The sequence below is a fragment of the Argentina silus genome (assembly GCF_951799395.1).
Source record: "Argentina silus genome assembly, chromosome: 13".
Classification (NCBI taxonomy): domain Eukaryota; kingdom Metazoa; phylum Chordata; class Actinopteri; order Argentiniformes; family Argentinidae; genus Argentina; species Argentina silus.
In genome coordinates, this window is record NC_139667.1 from 1,306,235 (window position 1) to 1,323,701 (window position 17,467).

At 45.8% G+C, this 17,467-nt stretch overlaps 2 protein-coding genes across 2 annotated transcripts in view; both read left to right on the forward strand.

Annotated features, from left to right (window-relative positions):
- Positions 1-361: 361 nt before the first annotated feature.
- Positions 362-2,509, forward strand: colec11 (collectin sub-family member 11; the record flags this gene model as incomplete). The annotated part of the gene is made up of 6 exons (XM_083683314.1): positions 362-488; positions 793-864; positions 1,431-1,502; positions 1,594-1,647; positions 1,796-1,891; positions 2,100-2,509. 6 exons carry the CDS (start codon positions 362-364, stop codon positions 2,507-2,509), a joined length of 831 nt encoding a protein of 276 aa, XP_083539440.1.
- Positions 2,510-6,027: 3,518 nt separating this feature from the next.
- Positions 6,028-17,467, forward strand: part of dcdc2c (doublecortin domain containing 2C) — a gene marked incomplete at both ends in the record, with an annotated part of 15,433 nt that continues 3,993 nt past the window's right edge. The window contains 9 exons of the mRNA XM_083683446.1: positions 6,028-6,317; positions 7,161-7,209; positions 7,508-7,584; positions 7,840-7,971; positions 8,334-8,457; positions 12,868-13,021; positions 15,177-15,277; positions 15,688-15,843; positions 15,998-16,102. Of these exons, the coding sequence (XP_083539572.1) occupies positions 6,028-6,317; positions 7,161-7,209; positions 7,508-7,584; positions 7,840-7,971; positions 8,334-8,457; positions 12,868-13,021; positions 15,177-15,277; positions 15,688-15,843; positions 15,998-16,102 (1,188 nt within the window). The remainder of the gene's footprint in view (positions 6,318-7,160; positions 7,210-7,507; positions 7,585-7,839; positions 7,972-8,333; positions 8,458-12,867; positions 13,022-15,176; positions 15,278-15,687; positions 15,844-15,997; positions 16,103-17,467) is intronic.

Here is a 17,467-nt window from a genome sequence, read left to right on the forward strand (position 1 = left end):
CCTTTGGGGATTAATAAAGTGCTACTTTACGCTACTTTCTGCTCATGTAGACAGTTTGTGAAACTCATTTCATGGTGACTTGTGCATGTCATAGATTAACAGGCCGTGCTGTAGATATCGTACAGCAACTTTAAGTTGGCAGATGATGTTGTATACTAGGCTACAGAAGTACTAAAGTGTTTGGTAGAAGTAGCGTTTTTTCTCCACTTAAAAAACCCCAGCAATAACTTTAATTCTAACAGAAACTAAACAACATGTTTTGGAGTCATCCTGCAGTGGTGTGTCCGTCTGTCTGTGTCTCAGGAGTTGTGCGATATCTGTTTGCATGTCTTCCAGTGTACCACCAAGTCCGTGCTGCAGGATGAGAGGGGAGAAGCTGTCCTGCGTGCTCGTCTCTCTGCTGGGCCTGGCGCTGGTGCAGTCAGTCCACTGCCAACACATGTCAGATGAACCCTGCAACGTCCAGATCCTCGTCCCAGGACTCAAAGGCATACGACACATACCGTAGACACACACACACACACACACACACATACACGCACACACGCACGCACGCACGCACGCACACACACACACACACACACACACACACACACACACACACACACACACACACACAATGTACATAAACAATGAAAGAGTCTGAAAACATGCTCCAAAAACAGAGCTGCAGTGCACGTCACAACGTTCAGTAGCAGGTTTAAGAGGTTGTTGTGTTTGATTGATAAAGGTACGTATAGTTTATAAAGGTACGTATAGTTTGTCCAATGACTTCTCTTCTCTCTCTGCCAGGAGATCCGGGAGACAAAGGTGAGAAAGGAGCGCCTGGGAGACCAGGAAGAGTCGGTCCGCCGGGGGAAGTAGGTACGCTGTCGTTGTCCTCTTTTCCAAACAGGATTAACAAACAATAAAGACTGACAAAAGGAGAAGCAGCGAGCCTCACAGGAGTCGCTCTCTCCCGCTCAGATGGGACAGTAGGGCAAAGACCACCACACAGACTGACTGGAATCCCTCTGGCTAACAGTAGGAGGACGCTGTACGCTAGTTACATCACTGCTAGGCTGTCCAGAGCAGCGCAGTGTTTACTAAAGGTCGGAGGTGGTGTGAGAAACGATACCCAGGATCCTGGGCTGGTGACAAGTGTTTACTACAGTGTTTAATGAGGAGTGGAGGCTCTCTGTCTCCAGAGCTGAGATTACACACACAGACCGATGCTTTGCTGTTGAGGCTATTTTAACATTAGTTTGTAATCTTGTTTTTAAGTCTTTATAAAATACTTGCATTGCATTGCGGCATTATGCAAAAGGTTCAGCCTGGTCTCACTGAATGAAACATACCTAATGTCATACAGTACAGTGTATTCTCTCTCAGCTAGTTGTACTGTTTTGATGATGACAATGAAGAATAAAAATGTGTTTTCTGTTGTGTAGGACATCCTGGACCTAAAGGGCAGAAGGGCATTATGGGACATTATGGGAAAATGGGCCCCAGTGGAGTCAAAGGTAAAGATTCCCTGCAGAGTGCTTTTTTTTTTGTTTTTAAATGAATATGTTTTTGACACATTTTTGCCTAAAACAATATTTCCACTCTCAGGTCTAAAGGGAGATATGGGGGATCCTGGACCAAAAGGTGCCAGTGGAGATCCAGGTAGAACACCAGCTCTTTCGGAACATGTTTCTCGATCAAATCTGCCCATCAATTCACAGTTATGGAAACATGGCACATGGAAAATATCAGTTACATTGGAGATAACTGTGTAACTGTTTACCAAGTTGTCATTGTTTTGTCTTCCCAGGTGTACCTTGTGAATGTACCCCTCTGAGGAAGATGATTGGTGAGATGGACATCCACGTGGGCCAGTTAACCAGCGAGCTGAAGTTCATTAAAAGTGGTACGATTTTGAGACTCTTGATAGACGTCCAGCGTCGAAAATAACAATTGTTTTCGGAAAGTTTTCCCACAAATAATAACTTTAAACACTGACTTCAGCCAACATTCTAAGCTTTGTTTGTTGTTATGAACAATGTGGTGTGAAACGCTGGGGATGTATGTACAGTTATGTCAGTGTGATTTTAGAAATACAAGTGCTCATTTTTCAGCACTGCCCTCCTCTGCAGCTGTCGCCGGCATCAAGGAGAGAGACGGTAAGGTGTACCTCCTGGTGAAGGAGGAGAAGCGCTACTCCGACGCCGAGGTCTACTGTCAGGGGCGCGGCGGACACCTCGCCATGCCCAAGGACGAGGGGGCCAACCGGGCCATCGCGGGGTACATCACGGAGGCGGGCCTGAACAGGGTGTACATCGGCATCAACGACATCGACCGGGAGGGACACTTCACCTACGTGGACCGTTCTCCCATGAGCACCTTCACCAAGTGGCGGGAAGGGGAGCCCAACAATGCCTACGAGGACGAGGACTGCGCGGAGATGGTGGCGGCAGGGGATTGGACTGACGTCGCCTGCAACCCCACCATGTACTTTGTGTGTGAGTTTGACAAGAGCAGCGTCTGAGTGTGGCTGCGTCAGAGTGCTGGTGATAGAGAGGATGACGGTCCTCAGTGTAAGGATCTTGTGTGATAGACTGTGGAGGCAGAAATCAGAGGACGGGCTGTAATTGTAATGCGTAGACTGGAATGAGGCATGGTATCATTGTTACCGTTCCTGATTCCATTCCATGGATTACAATGAGCCCATCCTCCGATTTCTACCTCTACCAGCCTCCCCTGGTACAGGGATGTTACTATATTCTGTAGGTAGGCCAGCCACCAATGCTATGGCATAATAGACTGGATATTGACATGCAACTACTGTTGTGATAAACCGTTTCACTTTCCCATTTACTACCTTTTCTGAACAGTTCATGCAGTTTTCCCTTATCCACTTCATTTCTACTCAGAAAGTTGTAAGTTCTCAATTCTTTGTCTTTTACATGTTCATTTTGTGAGTTTAAGTGAGACAATATATGTTTTACTAAAACTGTGTATCAGCTAACAATATATTACTTTTATTTGCATTACAAATGATATGATTTATTTAAACATATGGAGTACTATTTTTCTAATTACTAGTGAATATGTCATTAACAATTGTATTATCCCTAATCACAATGTTTTGTGACTTGCAATATACAGTATGCATTTTGAACTTTAGTGTGTTTTAAAAATATATGGTTAAACACGTAGCAAGTTTTACTTTTAAAGTTTTGATACAGTGTGCATAACCCATGTCATGATAATGTCTCGCTCATAGTTTCATGTGTTTGTCTGTCAACATTTCATAACAGACGTCTCTAGAATGCAGAGTATTCCTTACTGGCAATTTAACCATTGTATAGAAACGACTTTCTCAGAACCAGATAAGCTCGGTGTTTGTGTTTTACAGTTTGATGAAGCTTTAGATGAGCCTGGACGTGCATGATGAAAGATGAGAAGGCAGGTGGTGAGTGAATGAGAGTCCAGAGGCTGCCACTGGTGGGTTTGTGGAATCCATGTTGTGATCGGAACTCATAGGGCAAAGGAGTGTCTTTACATAGAAATGGAGGAAGCGGAATGTGTCTGGTACTGTATGTTCAGCAGTGAATAAGACTGTAGGATGTGTTGCTTCTACATGTACTGAGTCAAATGTATCTCTATTCTGAAAGGTGATCTGTTTGGAAACACTGTAATCAGGGATACAGACGGTGACATGTGTTTTGGTGTTGCTCCTTTGACTGTGTTGTTCCCAATAAACGTTTATTGGTAGCTTGTTGTCCTTCAATCATTGTAATATCTGGCATGGTGTTTGATTTCACGCAATATAAATTCATAAGGATCTTATCTGTCATCTATTCTCGTACAGAAATGCAACTCTCTATTGTGTAGGCTACTGCCACCTAGTGGACATTAATGGCTAACACAGTGTTGAACTTAAAATCTTCTGATATCGTTTTCATCACACTGACTACGTTTACATGCAGCCTAAAGGTCCATTTGAATTATTATTCAATAGCTCACCTTATTGAGTGATCATATAAACAATGTCTGAAGGCCCAAATAATGTGTGTGAAATGTGCTTGTGAGAGAAAACATTATAGTTTGGCATGCAGAACGGACCACTGAGCTAACAGACAAGTCGATGTGTGATTTCATCTCCTATTCTGCAGTCATCACAATGACCTTTTCTAGTTACTTCAGTCATACAAAGGTCTGGAAAATGAAGCGTATGCTACCCGACTAGATAGAAGAGCCATTGGCTTGGATGACTGCACATGGTGTTACCGAAACTGCTTCATTACATCTGATAGTGGAGACGCTTTGAAAAGAAGCCACGACATGAATAAGTCACTGATCTACCGATTAGGCGAAAGAGCAAGATATTGTGTTCTGAAACCTATATCAATCAATGTTTAGCGGCCTGTAATTCAATCCATCAACAAAACACACGTATAGTACTATGAACAAAACACCTCACTTTCATGAATGTATTTATGCTCTATGAAATGTATCTGTTATGGATCCTTTCCCATGTCTTTAGAATGTTTGGTGTTTATGGATTGTATGTTTTTATTATTATTGTTTACCTGCCCAGGGACTGCAGATGGCAATATCTGATAAGACGCAATCAGATCTCAAATTCTGACATTAATGTTTTTAGTTGTGTATTGTCCCTGTCAAATAAACACAAATAAATACATTTAAACTACAATCGAGCACAGAGAGGCTTCCTCTGGCAGCAGTGTTGGTAATGGATGTCTGGATTAAGATGTTACTATTACACAGCTTTGGAGTGAGTCATTCAACTCATCTAGTTTATCATGTATTTGTCCTTACACTCTTAATCTGTAATACTGTTATCCAAATAACCTTTGGATAAAGGTGGTTTCTCATTGTTTAATCTGAAGTTATCTGAATGAAGTTACAGCAGGCATATCTGAGGCACCGTTTGACATAACAAGCTTCCAAATGTAGGTTGAATTCCCAAATTTAAAGAGATTTGAATATGCATGACATGGCTCTCGTAATAAAGCACAGCTTGAGTGGTCCCTTAAGTAATGAATAATTAATACAGTGATGAATTATGCATCCCATTGACCAGGAGTTGTCTGGCGAAAACCAATTAGCTGCTGTTGTGTTTGGTGAAATCTCTGGTTACCCTGCAGTAAACAATGTGGACGGCTCTCCGTGTAGCAGGGGAGGTAAAGATCACTGCCTGCATGACTACTTCAGTTCAAACATGCATGACCATGCCGCTGATTAGGGACGGTGCATTTGTACTGTAAAAGGTAAAACAAAGGAGGTAGGCCTTATATTTATATAGTAAAAATCAATATAAGGATAGGACTGTAACTGCACATGCATGTGTTTTATTCAACGCATATCAGATATCAGATCCTTATCCCAGGAGGAAAGCTAACCTCCATCCAATTTGAGATATAATTTGAGAAATGCTATTTCTGTTTACCAAAGGGTTGTTTGATCTGGTAGGGGGGAGAGAGAGAGAGAGGGGGGGGGTTATACATTTACAACAGGGCTGTCCCCAGGCCCCACCATAGAGAACAACAGACATCATCAATGTTATCCTAGATCTGAGTTCAGCTCTGCATTTTTATTGAGTCCTGTCCATGCACCCGTCTTCCAGGAGTCCGGGTTGTGAAGGGGAGGGCTGGTGTTCTGAGGAGAGGAGAGGAGAGGAGAGGAGAGGAGAGGAGAGGAGAGGAGAGGAGAGGAGACACATGTTCGGTCCATGTTGGAGAACATCTTCTGGCCTCCAGACATTCCTGGAAAGCGCGCGCTTTTCCCACCAACTGGTTTCCTTGGAAACCCATCAAACACCGTTCGTGTGAGTGGAGCCTCCAGGCTAGCCGGCTAGCTTCAAACAGCGACAACGACAACGACTCGGCTAACGAGGAAACGAGAGAAAGATAAACTAACCTCAACAACAACAAACAAAGATAGGCATCTCTCGTTCATATCTGCTGGCTTTGCTAACCTTTGCCATTTGACCTGTGTTTCCGCACGTTGCTTGTCAGTCGTCGGTGTGGGTCCGTCATCATGTCGGGCACGTCAGGTAAAGCCGGACTCCCTCAGCCTCCCACTAAAACCATTGTCGTCTACAGGAACGGGGATGCTTTCTTTCCTGGCCGAAAGTTTGTAATCAACCAGCGTCAGATGTCAACTTTTGACAGTTTTCTCAGTTCGGTCACCCGCGGGGTCGAGGCTCCGTTCGGGGCGGTAAGGAATGTTTACACTCCGAGAGAAGGACACAAAGTGTTCGACCTGGACCACCTGCAGCACGGAGGGAGATACGTGGCCGCCGGAGGAGAGCGCTTCAAAAAGCTGGAGTAGGTACCCTGTAGAGACCCTGTAGAGACCCTGTAGGGACCCTGTAGAGACCCTGTAGAGACCCTGTAGGGACCCTGTAGAGACCCTGTAGGGACCCTGTAGAGACCCTGTAGAGACCCTGTAGAGACCCTGTAGGTACCCTGTAGAGACCCTGTAGAGACCATGTATGTACCCTGTAGAGACCCTGTAGAGACCCTGTAGGGACCCTGTAGGGACCCTGTAGAGACCCTGTAGAGACCCTGTAGAGACCCTGTAGGGACCCTGTAGAGACCCTGTAGAGACCCTGTAGAGACCCTGTAGGGACCCTGTAGAGACCCTGTAGGTACCCTGTAGAGACCCTGTAGAGACCCTGTAGAGACCATGTATGTACCCTGTAGAGACCCTGTAGAGACCCTGTAGAGACCCTGTAGGGACCCTGTAGAGACCATGTATGTACCCTGTAGGGACCCTGTAGAGACCATGTATGTACCCTGTAGAGACCCTGTAGAGACCCTGTAGAGACCATGTAGGGACCCTGTAGAGACCTTGTAGAGACCCTATAGAGACCCTGTAGAGACCCTGTAGAGACCCTGTATGTACCCTGTAGGTACCCTGTTGGGACCCTGGAGGACCCTGTAGGTACCCTGTATATACCCTGTAGGGACCCTGAAATTACACAGCCATTACAATCATGTGGAATTGCTCAAATGCCTCGTTGCTGATGCAGCCAGCCAAACGTGTAGACACTACTTCACTGGAGTAACGATAAAGCTTAAACATCCAGGGATTTATTTGACCCAAAATCAAATGTGATTGAAACCAGTGAGTTGTTGTTCATTTAAATGGTTACTTTTATCTTCTAGTTATCACCACATAACAGCAAAGAAGCCACAGAGAAAGAAGAGTGAACAGGTAAGGCCGCTGATTGACTTTCTCTTGCTACAGTTATTTCAGAAATAAATGCAAATGTTTTGGGACTTGGAATGGCATCATCATCTGCTTGTTATCCTTATCGAAATTGCATTTTCCTCTCGCAATGTTTTGTGAGTGCAATTTGAGTCGAGAGCAGCCTACTAAAAGTCTAGCCATCAATTTGTCTCCCTGATAAGTTTTTTTCCCCATTTAGATTCACTATAAGCCACATACTCTGTAAGGGCCTCAGTAATAACCGTGAAATAAACTATATTTCATTCTCTGTTTTAAATCACAGATACGACCTGTTGTCCACAGCAGAATAGTCGTTTCTGCTCGCTGGAGGAAGATTATCAATGAGTCATGCACCATCAAGTGAGAATGGATCTTCAAGAGTCCCCTTACCTTATTGTGCTCTGGCTAATGTTCTCTGCATTGAGATGGGATGTAAAATATCCAATATCTAACTCCTTTGGTCACCAGTTGTGTCACTTGTATGTACATTTTTCAAGTGTAATTTTCAAGCCACTTCTTTATTGAACTTGTAGGCCAACTCGATTTCTGATGTTGAAAATGTTGAGAGTGGAATCCCCTTGTACTGAGTTGTTGATGTGTTGTTGTATTTTGTAGTGTTTTTACCAATGGAGATGTCTTGGTTCCTCCAGCTCGGATACTGATACCAAAGTATACTCTGACAAACTGGGAGCGCGTGTTGGCCATGGTGACAGAGAGGGTACAGCTGCGTACCGGGGCTGTCCACAGGTAGGGGAGGAAACAGCCCACCTTTGTAGTCATTGTTGTGTCGGGTATGAAATGAAACCCATTGATCCAACTCTTAGCAGTGATCACATCCCTAAAACATTTACATTTACATTTATATTAATGGCATTTAGCAGACGCCTTTATCCAAAGCGACTTACAACAAATAGATTTGTTTAAGTAAGTGAATCATCTATCCATCAGTCATCAAAAACTCAGCTGAACTGGTGGATCATTCAAGATATGTTTCTACTTTGCTGCATTGTCACTTGATTTCCCTTCATCATTCCACGTTAACAATGGCAGATGTGCTCTGATGTGTTATTTTTCAATATATCTTGTGTTTCGACGTCTCTTGCGGCCAGACTGTGCATGTTAGACGGAACCCCCCTGCGTGGTCCGTTTGACCTGGAGAACAGCCAGTTCTACGTGGCCGTGGGAGCAGAGAGGTTCAGGTTCTTACCCTACTCCCAGTGGGTCCCCAACAAAGTGGGTCCCCAACAAATGTATAGTCTGGGCCTACGGGACAATAGTCAGCCTCACGGGTAAGACAAAACTCTTTATCTCAAGCAATAACTCAGATTATGTACATTTATTATCCACTTGAATCTGTTCGTTTGATGAATTGAAATCATTATGGTTTGTTTCCTTTTTTTTACCTCAGAGTCAGCAATGAATGTCTCCCAGCAATTAGGAGAGGCAGAAACCAATACGCAAAGGATGTGGTGAGTCCTGTGAATCATGCTGTCACTGTACGGCGGTAGGAAACAGCCCTGTGATCTCTAAGTGGTTGTTTTTCCCCACAAGAGTGTGTTTTGTACTGTATCCATTACCTTTACTCCTGAAGGCGGGCGCGGACTTTCCGCCTACAGAAAACTATACAGTGGAAAAGCACGCCTTCACACACAGCATTTCAATTAACATCTCCAGCGCATGAGAGCCCCTAACAGAGCGTGGTTCGTTACGAGGCAGTCCTATCATCAATCAGTGTCGGAGGGAGGCATTGACTTAGCATCGCCTTCCACTCTGATAGGTACTCCCTATAGGAGCCCGCGTGCGTGGCCCACTTGATCAAGTGCAGAGACTCTCATAGACTCAACATATTCACCTGGGGGACCGGGGGAGAGAGAGAGAAAAAATCTCTCATTCCACCACAACCAAGACAATTTCTATTGTGATTAAGTAGACAGTGGAAATGCGTTGCAGCCATGTGAGGATTGCCAGAGATGAGCACAACAACGTCAACATCCACAGAAACCAGGGAGGAAGAGAGGTTGCACACTCAGCGGTTCAGGCAGAGATAAGGCTGTGTAGCATGGTGAGATATGTCTGACATCTGACTCTTCTAACCATGAAAGATGACGGTGTGGCATGTGTCAAATCCTTTTCTGATGGTGAAAAATAGCAGCTTTTTTACCCGTGAGGGTTAAACAAATAAATTAGGATTCAACAACAGGATACAAATGTAAAGCAGAAAAAAACTACAAATTATAGTCGGTCAGCAATAGTCAGTTAGGGGAATTAATTACCTAAATGTTTCAGGAATAATAGAATTGGTCATACTTTAAAAAAAAAAAAAAGTTTTGCATTTTTATTTTTTAAAGCAATACCATATCCATGAGGTACAGTAAATTCCATAAAATGTAGTTCAAACCCTACCAACAAAAATGAATTCTCCTTTACACCTGAAGGGGGAGACAGAGACAGAGACATGTCCTCTCTCTGCCTCCCTGCCAGCTGATCCACTATTGCTTATTCACTGGAAATGTTACCTTACTTCTGGCTCCCGCTCCCTCTTGCCTGATCCCTCATGAATACATAAATATGATTTGACCAGACTTAATGAGGACCTTTCAGAGAGAGAGAGAGATTCATGTGGGCGAAGTGCTTTGCTGTAGCCTGATCCGTCCGCTGGCTTAGCCTGCTGATTATACACATACATTTATAGGGTCACATCCATCATTAATTTCAGTTTGACCTCACAAAGCAACAGCAGTCAGATTTCAAACGTCTGTAAAAAAAAAAAAAAAAAAAAAGATAATCTAGTAACATGTTTCCGAGGAGAGTGCCTGTGTAAAATGTAACCTTGCCCAGTAACCTTGCTGCATGGCGGTGTGTCTCCGCCTGCAGCCGTCCCCAGCAGAGCACCAGTGGGCCGGGCTGGACAGCTGTGGCAGCCACTGAAGCCCCAGCACTGAGGGCTCTGCAGTGTCTGGTGGCATTTACACCACAGTCCCATTGGCAACTTCCGTAGATGCTGCTGAGCTAGGGTGTTAGTGACGATGAGGGAGGGGTGGGGTGGGGGGGGGGGGGTGTATTGGTGGTTACAGTGATTCATTTCCTGCTTTTGAGCTCCACTGAGCACAGTTACTATGGGTGGTGACACTCTGGTCCCAGATGCAGTCAACCTGGACACATGACATCAGCGGAGACCCGCCCCCTCCCTACCCCTCTCTCTCTCTGTTCTCCTGTGACCTCATTCGAGGAAGAAGTGGCGAGAAGAAGAGGTGGCGATGCCCAGAGGAGAAGCTCCACCCCTCCTGCCTCCTGTCTGTCTGCCCACTGAGGGACCAGGCACAGGGATTGGCTCTGACACTTTGACCCCCCCTTTGGAGGTTGAAGGTTGGTAGCTGTGCTTCCGGACAGCCCCCCTCCAGCCCTCAGGGCCCCCCCGCGGCCCCCACTATCATATCCCAGTGTCCTCCCGTTGACTCCTCCACGCTGCCACTTGAGAGGCCAGAGATTACTCGCTCCACTTTACTCCTCTCCGCCTTCCTGTCCCTCCACAGCCGTTCTCACACTGATTCCACCAGCCAGCCAGCCAGACTCTCTCTCTCTGGAGAGGCAATGACTTCAGCTTTTCCATTTCCAGTTGTACTGTTCTCTTCATTCCCAGAGCTCTGCTTTTGTCCCTCTCTTCTCTCCCCCAACATGGGGCACGAGTCTCTGCTGTTGATTTAGATGAGAGCTCCACTATTTACATTTTGCCATGAGGCTACAAGTTGTGTTTACTTTTCAGATGTCTCATGATGGATCGTGAGTTTGATTGTGGACTTTTCAGTTTACAGACCGTAAATTACGCCGCTCCACCAAATGATGAGATCAAAATCCGCTCGCGTTTATTCATGTCGAAATGTGCTGGAAATGCAGCTAAAACGCTGAACTGAGCTGGGAACGCAACAACACTTTCACTTTCGCGAAAAACAACAATGATGTCATCTGCGATCAAAGGCAGTTCCTCGGTTTCATTCGCTCTGAAATGTTTACGTATGTGGCGGAGCCAAGTCGACAAGGTGGCACAGCGTCCCTCTCCCATTCTTTGGGGAGAACCCTGGGATGAAATTGGATTAACAGCAAAGCAGCGGTTCTGCCTTTGATCTTGGTAGTTTGGACACCATGAGCGAACTCAGTTTCAACTCTCCCCTAACTGAACATCCCAGGCAAAACTTCTCCCTCCTTTCTGTTGTTCTGTTCTCCTCTGTCTCTCTCTCTCTCTCTCTCTATCTCTCTCTCTCTGTCTCTCTCTCTCTCTCTCTCTCTCGCCCACCAACGGCTAGTGTGAATTCAAAAGAATATCAACTGACTTCTGCATCGGCATTAAAGAAAGCAAACAACTAGAAGAAAGGAACTCGGCGCTCTATTCCCAAGACTCCATGTTAGTGGGCTTGCAGTACACCACTGCCCCGAAGTGTGTTCTCGTGGAAGCCTGAGATCAGTACAGAAACCCCTGAGCTTGCCTTGGGAGCGAGCCAACTTCAGTAAAAGCACTGGTAGCTGCATGGGAAGAAAGAAGGAGAGAGACATTAAGTCTGCTCCTCTTTCCCCATCCCTCTGAGGGAGACGTAGCTCACCTGGCTACCTCCAGCGTGGACCAGCAGCCTGCCAGGAGAAAATTGCCTTTTGTGGGAGCATTAATTCACAAGTGTACCCCGCTGTGTGAACATCACTCTCAACTCGTCTACTCACTGCTCTTTTCTCTTTCTCTCTCTCTCTCTATCCCCCCTCCCCTCTCTCTCTCTTTCTCTTTTTCTTTCTCTCTCTCTCTCTATCCCCCCTCCCCTCTCTCTCTCTTTCTCTTTTTCTTTCTCTCTCTCTCTCTATCCCCCCTCCCCTTTCTCGCTTTTCTCTCTCTCTCACTCCCCCCTCTCTTTCTTTCTCTCTCTCTTTCTCTTTCTCTCTCTCTCTCTCTCACTCCCCCCTCTCTCTCTTTCTCTCTCTCTATCTATCCCCCTCCTCTCTCTCTCTCTCTCTCTCTCTATCCCCCCTCCCCTCTCTCTCTCTCTCTATCCCCCCTCCCCTCTCTCTCTCTCTCTCTTTCTCTCTACCCCCCCTCCCCTCTCTCTCTCTCTCTCCCTCCCTCCCTCCCTCCCCTGCTCTCCTCCTCCCCCTCCTACCATACAAGCTCCCAAGACCTTTATTCATCAATAACCGTCTAGCGTACCGTCTGGCCAGGACTCTCCCCTCTCCCACTTTAAGCTTGTTTGGATTTTCATTGTTTGATCTGCCTTGATAAATAAGACGAATGCAGTTAGAAATTCATGGCTGCCCCCGTTTCATCAATAAATGATTAGTTTGCTGCTCTCCCCGGTGATTGATAGGTTGTGCACCAGATGTATTGGAACCAGATGAATTCAATACAGTGTGGAGGCACAGGGGAGCTGCAAAGCATATCAGCTCATGAAAAATTGAGGTCAATGGAAAATGTAAAAAAGGGGGAAAAGAAGAAAGACATAGGAACAGGTTTTTTTTCCCCCACTGAAGCCCATTAGAGCTCTGACTAACCCTACCGTGTTACTGTCTTTTAACAAAACACAAAGACATCTTTGGTGACGAGTCTCAATGGTCTGATATCAGAGCATCGTTGCCTCCTCGATCCACGGCGCCTTGTTGTGTTTGTAGTTTGTACACAGCGGGCTTGGAGAGGACCTTGAGCACACAGCCAGGGGCCGTCCAAAGAACTACACAGACTCCTACTTCTACGCCAAGCCAGACAGAGAGCGATCCAAACAACACAAGCAGGTGTCCAGAATCCCACTGCTCTTCTCAACGGGAGGTAAGTAGAACAGTTCTACAGAAACGCTCTCCCAATTTTATTTTTTTATTGTATGTTTTTTTTTATTGGTTATTGTATGTTTTTCCCACCTCTTTCTCTCTCTCTCTCTCCCTGTGATATGAATTGGACCTGTTTATTTTTTTTTTGAAGGCAAGGTTTTCTTAAGGTAGCTGTGTGCGTGCGTGCGTGTGTGTCTTTGTGTGCGTGCGTGCGTGCGTGCGCGTGCATGTGTGAGTGTGTGTGTGTGCGTATGCGTGTGTGTGTGTGTGCGAGCGTGCACGTGTGTGTGTCTAAATGTGTGTGGTGAGGAGATAGGAGAAGCATGTGGAGAGCTTTCTTTGAATTCCCAACCTGTTCTCCAAAGTCACCGTACATCAGGGGGGACGCGGAACAGGCTTCCTGCCACGTCGCCTTTCAAAGAATGGAATTCTGTTGCCGTGAATATTAAAACGAACAAGGCTTCAAACACCATCAAGCGCTGTAAATCATAGATGAATTCAATCAGGCCATTTTGTTGAATATTCTATCCAGAAAGCCTCGTTAACTGTGCCAGGAAAACAAAATGCTCCAATTTTCTCCTGATGGGGGAATCAAAACGATCATAAGTTATTCATCACAATCATATAGAGGAGAGATCATAAAGCTGACGAAATTGTCTTGTAGATTGATGGTATTTAGCTTCATGGCAATTACACAGTTTGAATGTGATATATAACATATACGGTACACAGTAATTGCACCACTGCCACTGACAGTGGGACTGCTGTTCGATAGTTATTATGCCGGTGGTGTCTTTTTCCCCCACACACACACACACACACACACACACACACACACACACACACACACACACACACACACACACATACACACATCCAGGACCAGAGACACAATGACATCATAGAAAGTGAGTAATTGCCGCAGTTTGAGCGCTGCCATCATTTCACACGTTCCCGCCGAGCCGGTGGTGGCGAGTCCAGTTTCCTCCTCACACGTCGGGGGCCTCTGCGTTAGCGCCTGATTGGCTGTCTGCAGACTGCAGCCCCTGCTTGTCAAGGAGCACTGGCCACCAGTGCTCCTCCACTTTTTTTTTGACACTTGATCATCCTGGCGGTGGGACGCCCCTCCTAAAGTCATTACTAATGGTTTAAGAGAAAAAAGAGAAAAAATCCATAGGCTTCCTCTTTAACTACATCACCGTTCCCCCTCAGGGGCGATCAGCCGAGCCGGGGCCTCTGAGTGCTGTTGGCAGGCGGCTGCTAGCACCTAGCGCAGGAAGGAGCTAACCGCTTGTCAGCAGATCATTTTCATTCTCTCTTTCATGGTCTTGTTTTTGAACTTGATAGGCCAGAGGATTCATCCTGGTTGCATCCCTGTGGAACTTAACACCTCATGCTACTGTGGCTAGCTTCATGCTTGTATGTAATCATGTGTAATGACCTAGTAATTACCTGTAGTTATACCTATTATAAAAGACAAACCACCAAACACAATTTGAATAGTTAAAGGTCCACGCCTACGTTCTTAAATATACATCCTCTCCAGCAGCTGTAGATTTCACAATTCAGTGCGCTGTGTTTTTGTTTCCCCAAACATCAAACGTCGCTTGTCACTGTCAGTTAGTTTCACGCAGGGTGGTCAAAGTTGTGGCAGAGAAATCTTGGCTTGCAGTAACCTTTAGGTCTGTGTGTGTGTGTGTGCTTTCTAAATAAATAAATACTTTGACAGGATCATTGATCACCTCTGAAGTAAGAGAGAGAGAGAGAGAGAGGGAGAGAGAGAGAGAGAGAGAGAGGGAGAGAGAGAGAGAGAGGGAGAGAGAGCAAGAGAGCGAGAGAGAGAGAGACAGAGAGAGGTAGAGAGAGAGAGAGAGCGAGAGAGAGAGAGAGAGAGAGTGTGAGAGAGAGAGAGAGAGAGAGAGAGACAGAGAGAGGTAGAGAGAGAGAGCGAGGGAGAGAGAGAGAGAGAGAGAGAGACAGAGAGAGGTAGAGAGAGAGAGCGAGAGGGAGAGAGAGAGCGAGAGGGAGAGAGAGAGAGAGAGAGAGAGAGAGAGAGAGAGGGAGAGAGAGAGGGAGAGAGAGAGAGGAGTAGAGTGGAAGGGGGGGGGGGGTGACTGCCAGTATTAGAGGTAATTGTGATGAATCACTTTCCTCAGAGGGCGGTGTGTTCAGAGCGAAAGACAAAAGGAGGGAAACTGTGGGAGCGCCAGAGGTTCCAGAGGAACGCAGAGTGAAGGTGGACCTGCCAATAGATCAGGTACAACTACTTCTACAGCTGAGCCCTGCTCTGGTGACCTCTAGAGAATGGTCAGGAAACAATTAGGCCTACTCCTGTCTTCAGAGGCTGTACTTCCTGAACAACAACAGGCAGAATGTATACAAGTGCTGTTAGTTGCTGTTGTTGGTTTTTACGGTATGTTGAACACAATGATGTGTAACTCAGGCTACTGTGTGACATGTTAAACACAGTTATGCCACTGTAATGTAAGAGCCCTTTGTTTTTTCTTGTAAGCACAATGTGCTATATACACTACTATGTTTGTAAATCATTAGTTAATTAATAAAAACATAAAGAAATAAATGAATAAGTACATATTACTGTATGTAAATAAACTGTAAATAAAGTTTGATTAATTGAAGAGATGGCTCCACCTCCTGGTTCCCCAGGAAGATGCCCGGGTGGTGGAGGAGGAGCAGTGTGAGCCCGGGGGGTACTCCCGGCCAGGCAGTGGGGGTCAGAGCCCCTTCAAGGCCTTCCTCAGGGGCTCCGTTGGCTCCAGCCTCCAGAGGCCTCTGTCTGCAGCCTCCCGCAGTTCCAGGAAGGTCAGTGGACAGCGGCCATGTCTGGTAGTGTTGATGTCTCTCTGACAGATGTGTTTACTAGTGATTGTGTGTGTGTGTGTGTGTGTGTGTGTGTGTGTCTCTCTCTCCCTCTCTCCCCCCCCCCTCTCTCTCCCTCTTTCTCCCTCTCTGTCAGGACTCAGCCAACCCGTCGTCAGGTCCAGGAGAGTCAGGGAGGGGCACGGGCCTCACCAGCCCCAGAGACAGAGGACCAAAGTCACCTCTAGAACCAGAGCAGCAGGTACCTACCGTCTGGGAGGGCTGGTGTGTTAGCCCCACTGGATGGAGGCCTTATCTACAGGATAGAGGGATGGAGAGATTGCAGCCGATGGTATCAGACTGGGGCGGTGTAGAATGATCTTATTAGTGTAGAAATACCATAACCACATTTACTGGCGGGCGATTTCTCTTCCTTTATCCCAGTTCTTATTACACGCGTTATGACAGATGGTTCGGCGCCGCGCGTGTATACAGATGTTCCCACACGGAAGTGCGCTCCCTAGAAATTACACTCATTTAAATGCACTTATTCTGGTCTAATAATCCTCGAGAGACCGCAGCGTGAACCTCATAACAGTGACGAACGTATACAATAGTTGGGTAATATTACTATTCCGTGCAATTTGATTCAGCTTTGGAAAATGAGAAGATATCGAGTCTTACTTAAGCAATCAATAACGCGCTAACGTTTTCATTTAATGAAAACTATAATTTTCAGAGCAATGGCAATTACACTGCGGGGGGATGTTTTGGTGTGGCGATGATTTTTTTGCAGCGGTATGCACTTTTGTAATAAAGATATTCTAATCGAAATAATTATTGACTTCGGGGGGGCCGTTAGGACCTGGTTAAGGACCTCATCAATGACTTTATTCATTGCTTGTCCCTTTCAGTCAGAAATGAGTATTGCTGAATCAGTATGACTATAGATTCTGACAATGACCGTTAGATAAAGGGTCATAATGATATTCCCCCTAATCCAGACTCAGCTCATTTGTGCAATCATCCCCCCCCCACCACCACCACCACCACCACCACCACCACCACCACTGCACCCAACAATCTTTGATTTGTGACAGCTTTAAGCTAAGTGCAATTATCACTGTGGTATTCATTCACACTTTTTATGCTCCCGAAATCCAATACTAGACGTCTACTGAACAGCATGTGGTAGGGGACGGAGTTGGACAGAATGAGCTGGGGTAGAGCAATAAGGACTGTATGGTATTAGAGTTAAATCAGGTGAAATCAATTCTGTGGTTTAATCCTGAGTGAGGGACACATCTGAAGTTAGACCTACCGAAGTTTAACACGTTTGGATCACGTTGCAGTGGGAGAACGTCTACCACGTTCGGTAGTCAGCTCGGGAGAATTGACTCAAAATCTATTTTGTTGCTACATTTTACGTGTGCTACTTTTTGTTTTCTTTTTTTCCTCAGAGATAATATTTCTGGAGGCTTTAGCATAGAGCACTATCTCTTGATAGCAGGTGAAACTCGAAAGGCAATGTTTTCTGGCTAAATAACATCAGTGCCATAACTCAGCTCCCTCCCACCTTCTCCTGTGAAGATATGCTGGCCGTTCCCGTCTCCTCTGGCTGCAGCCT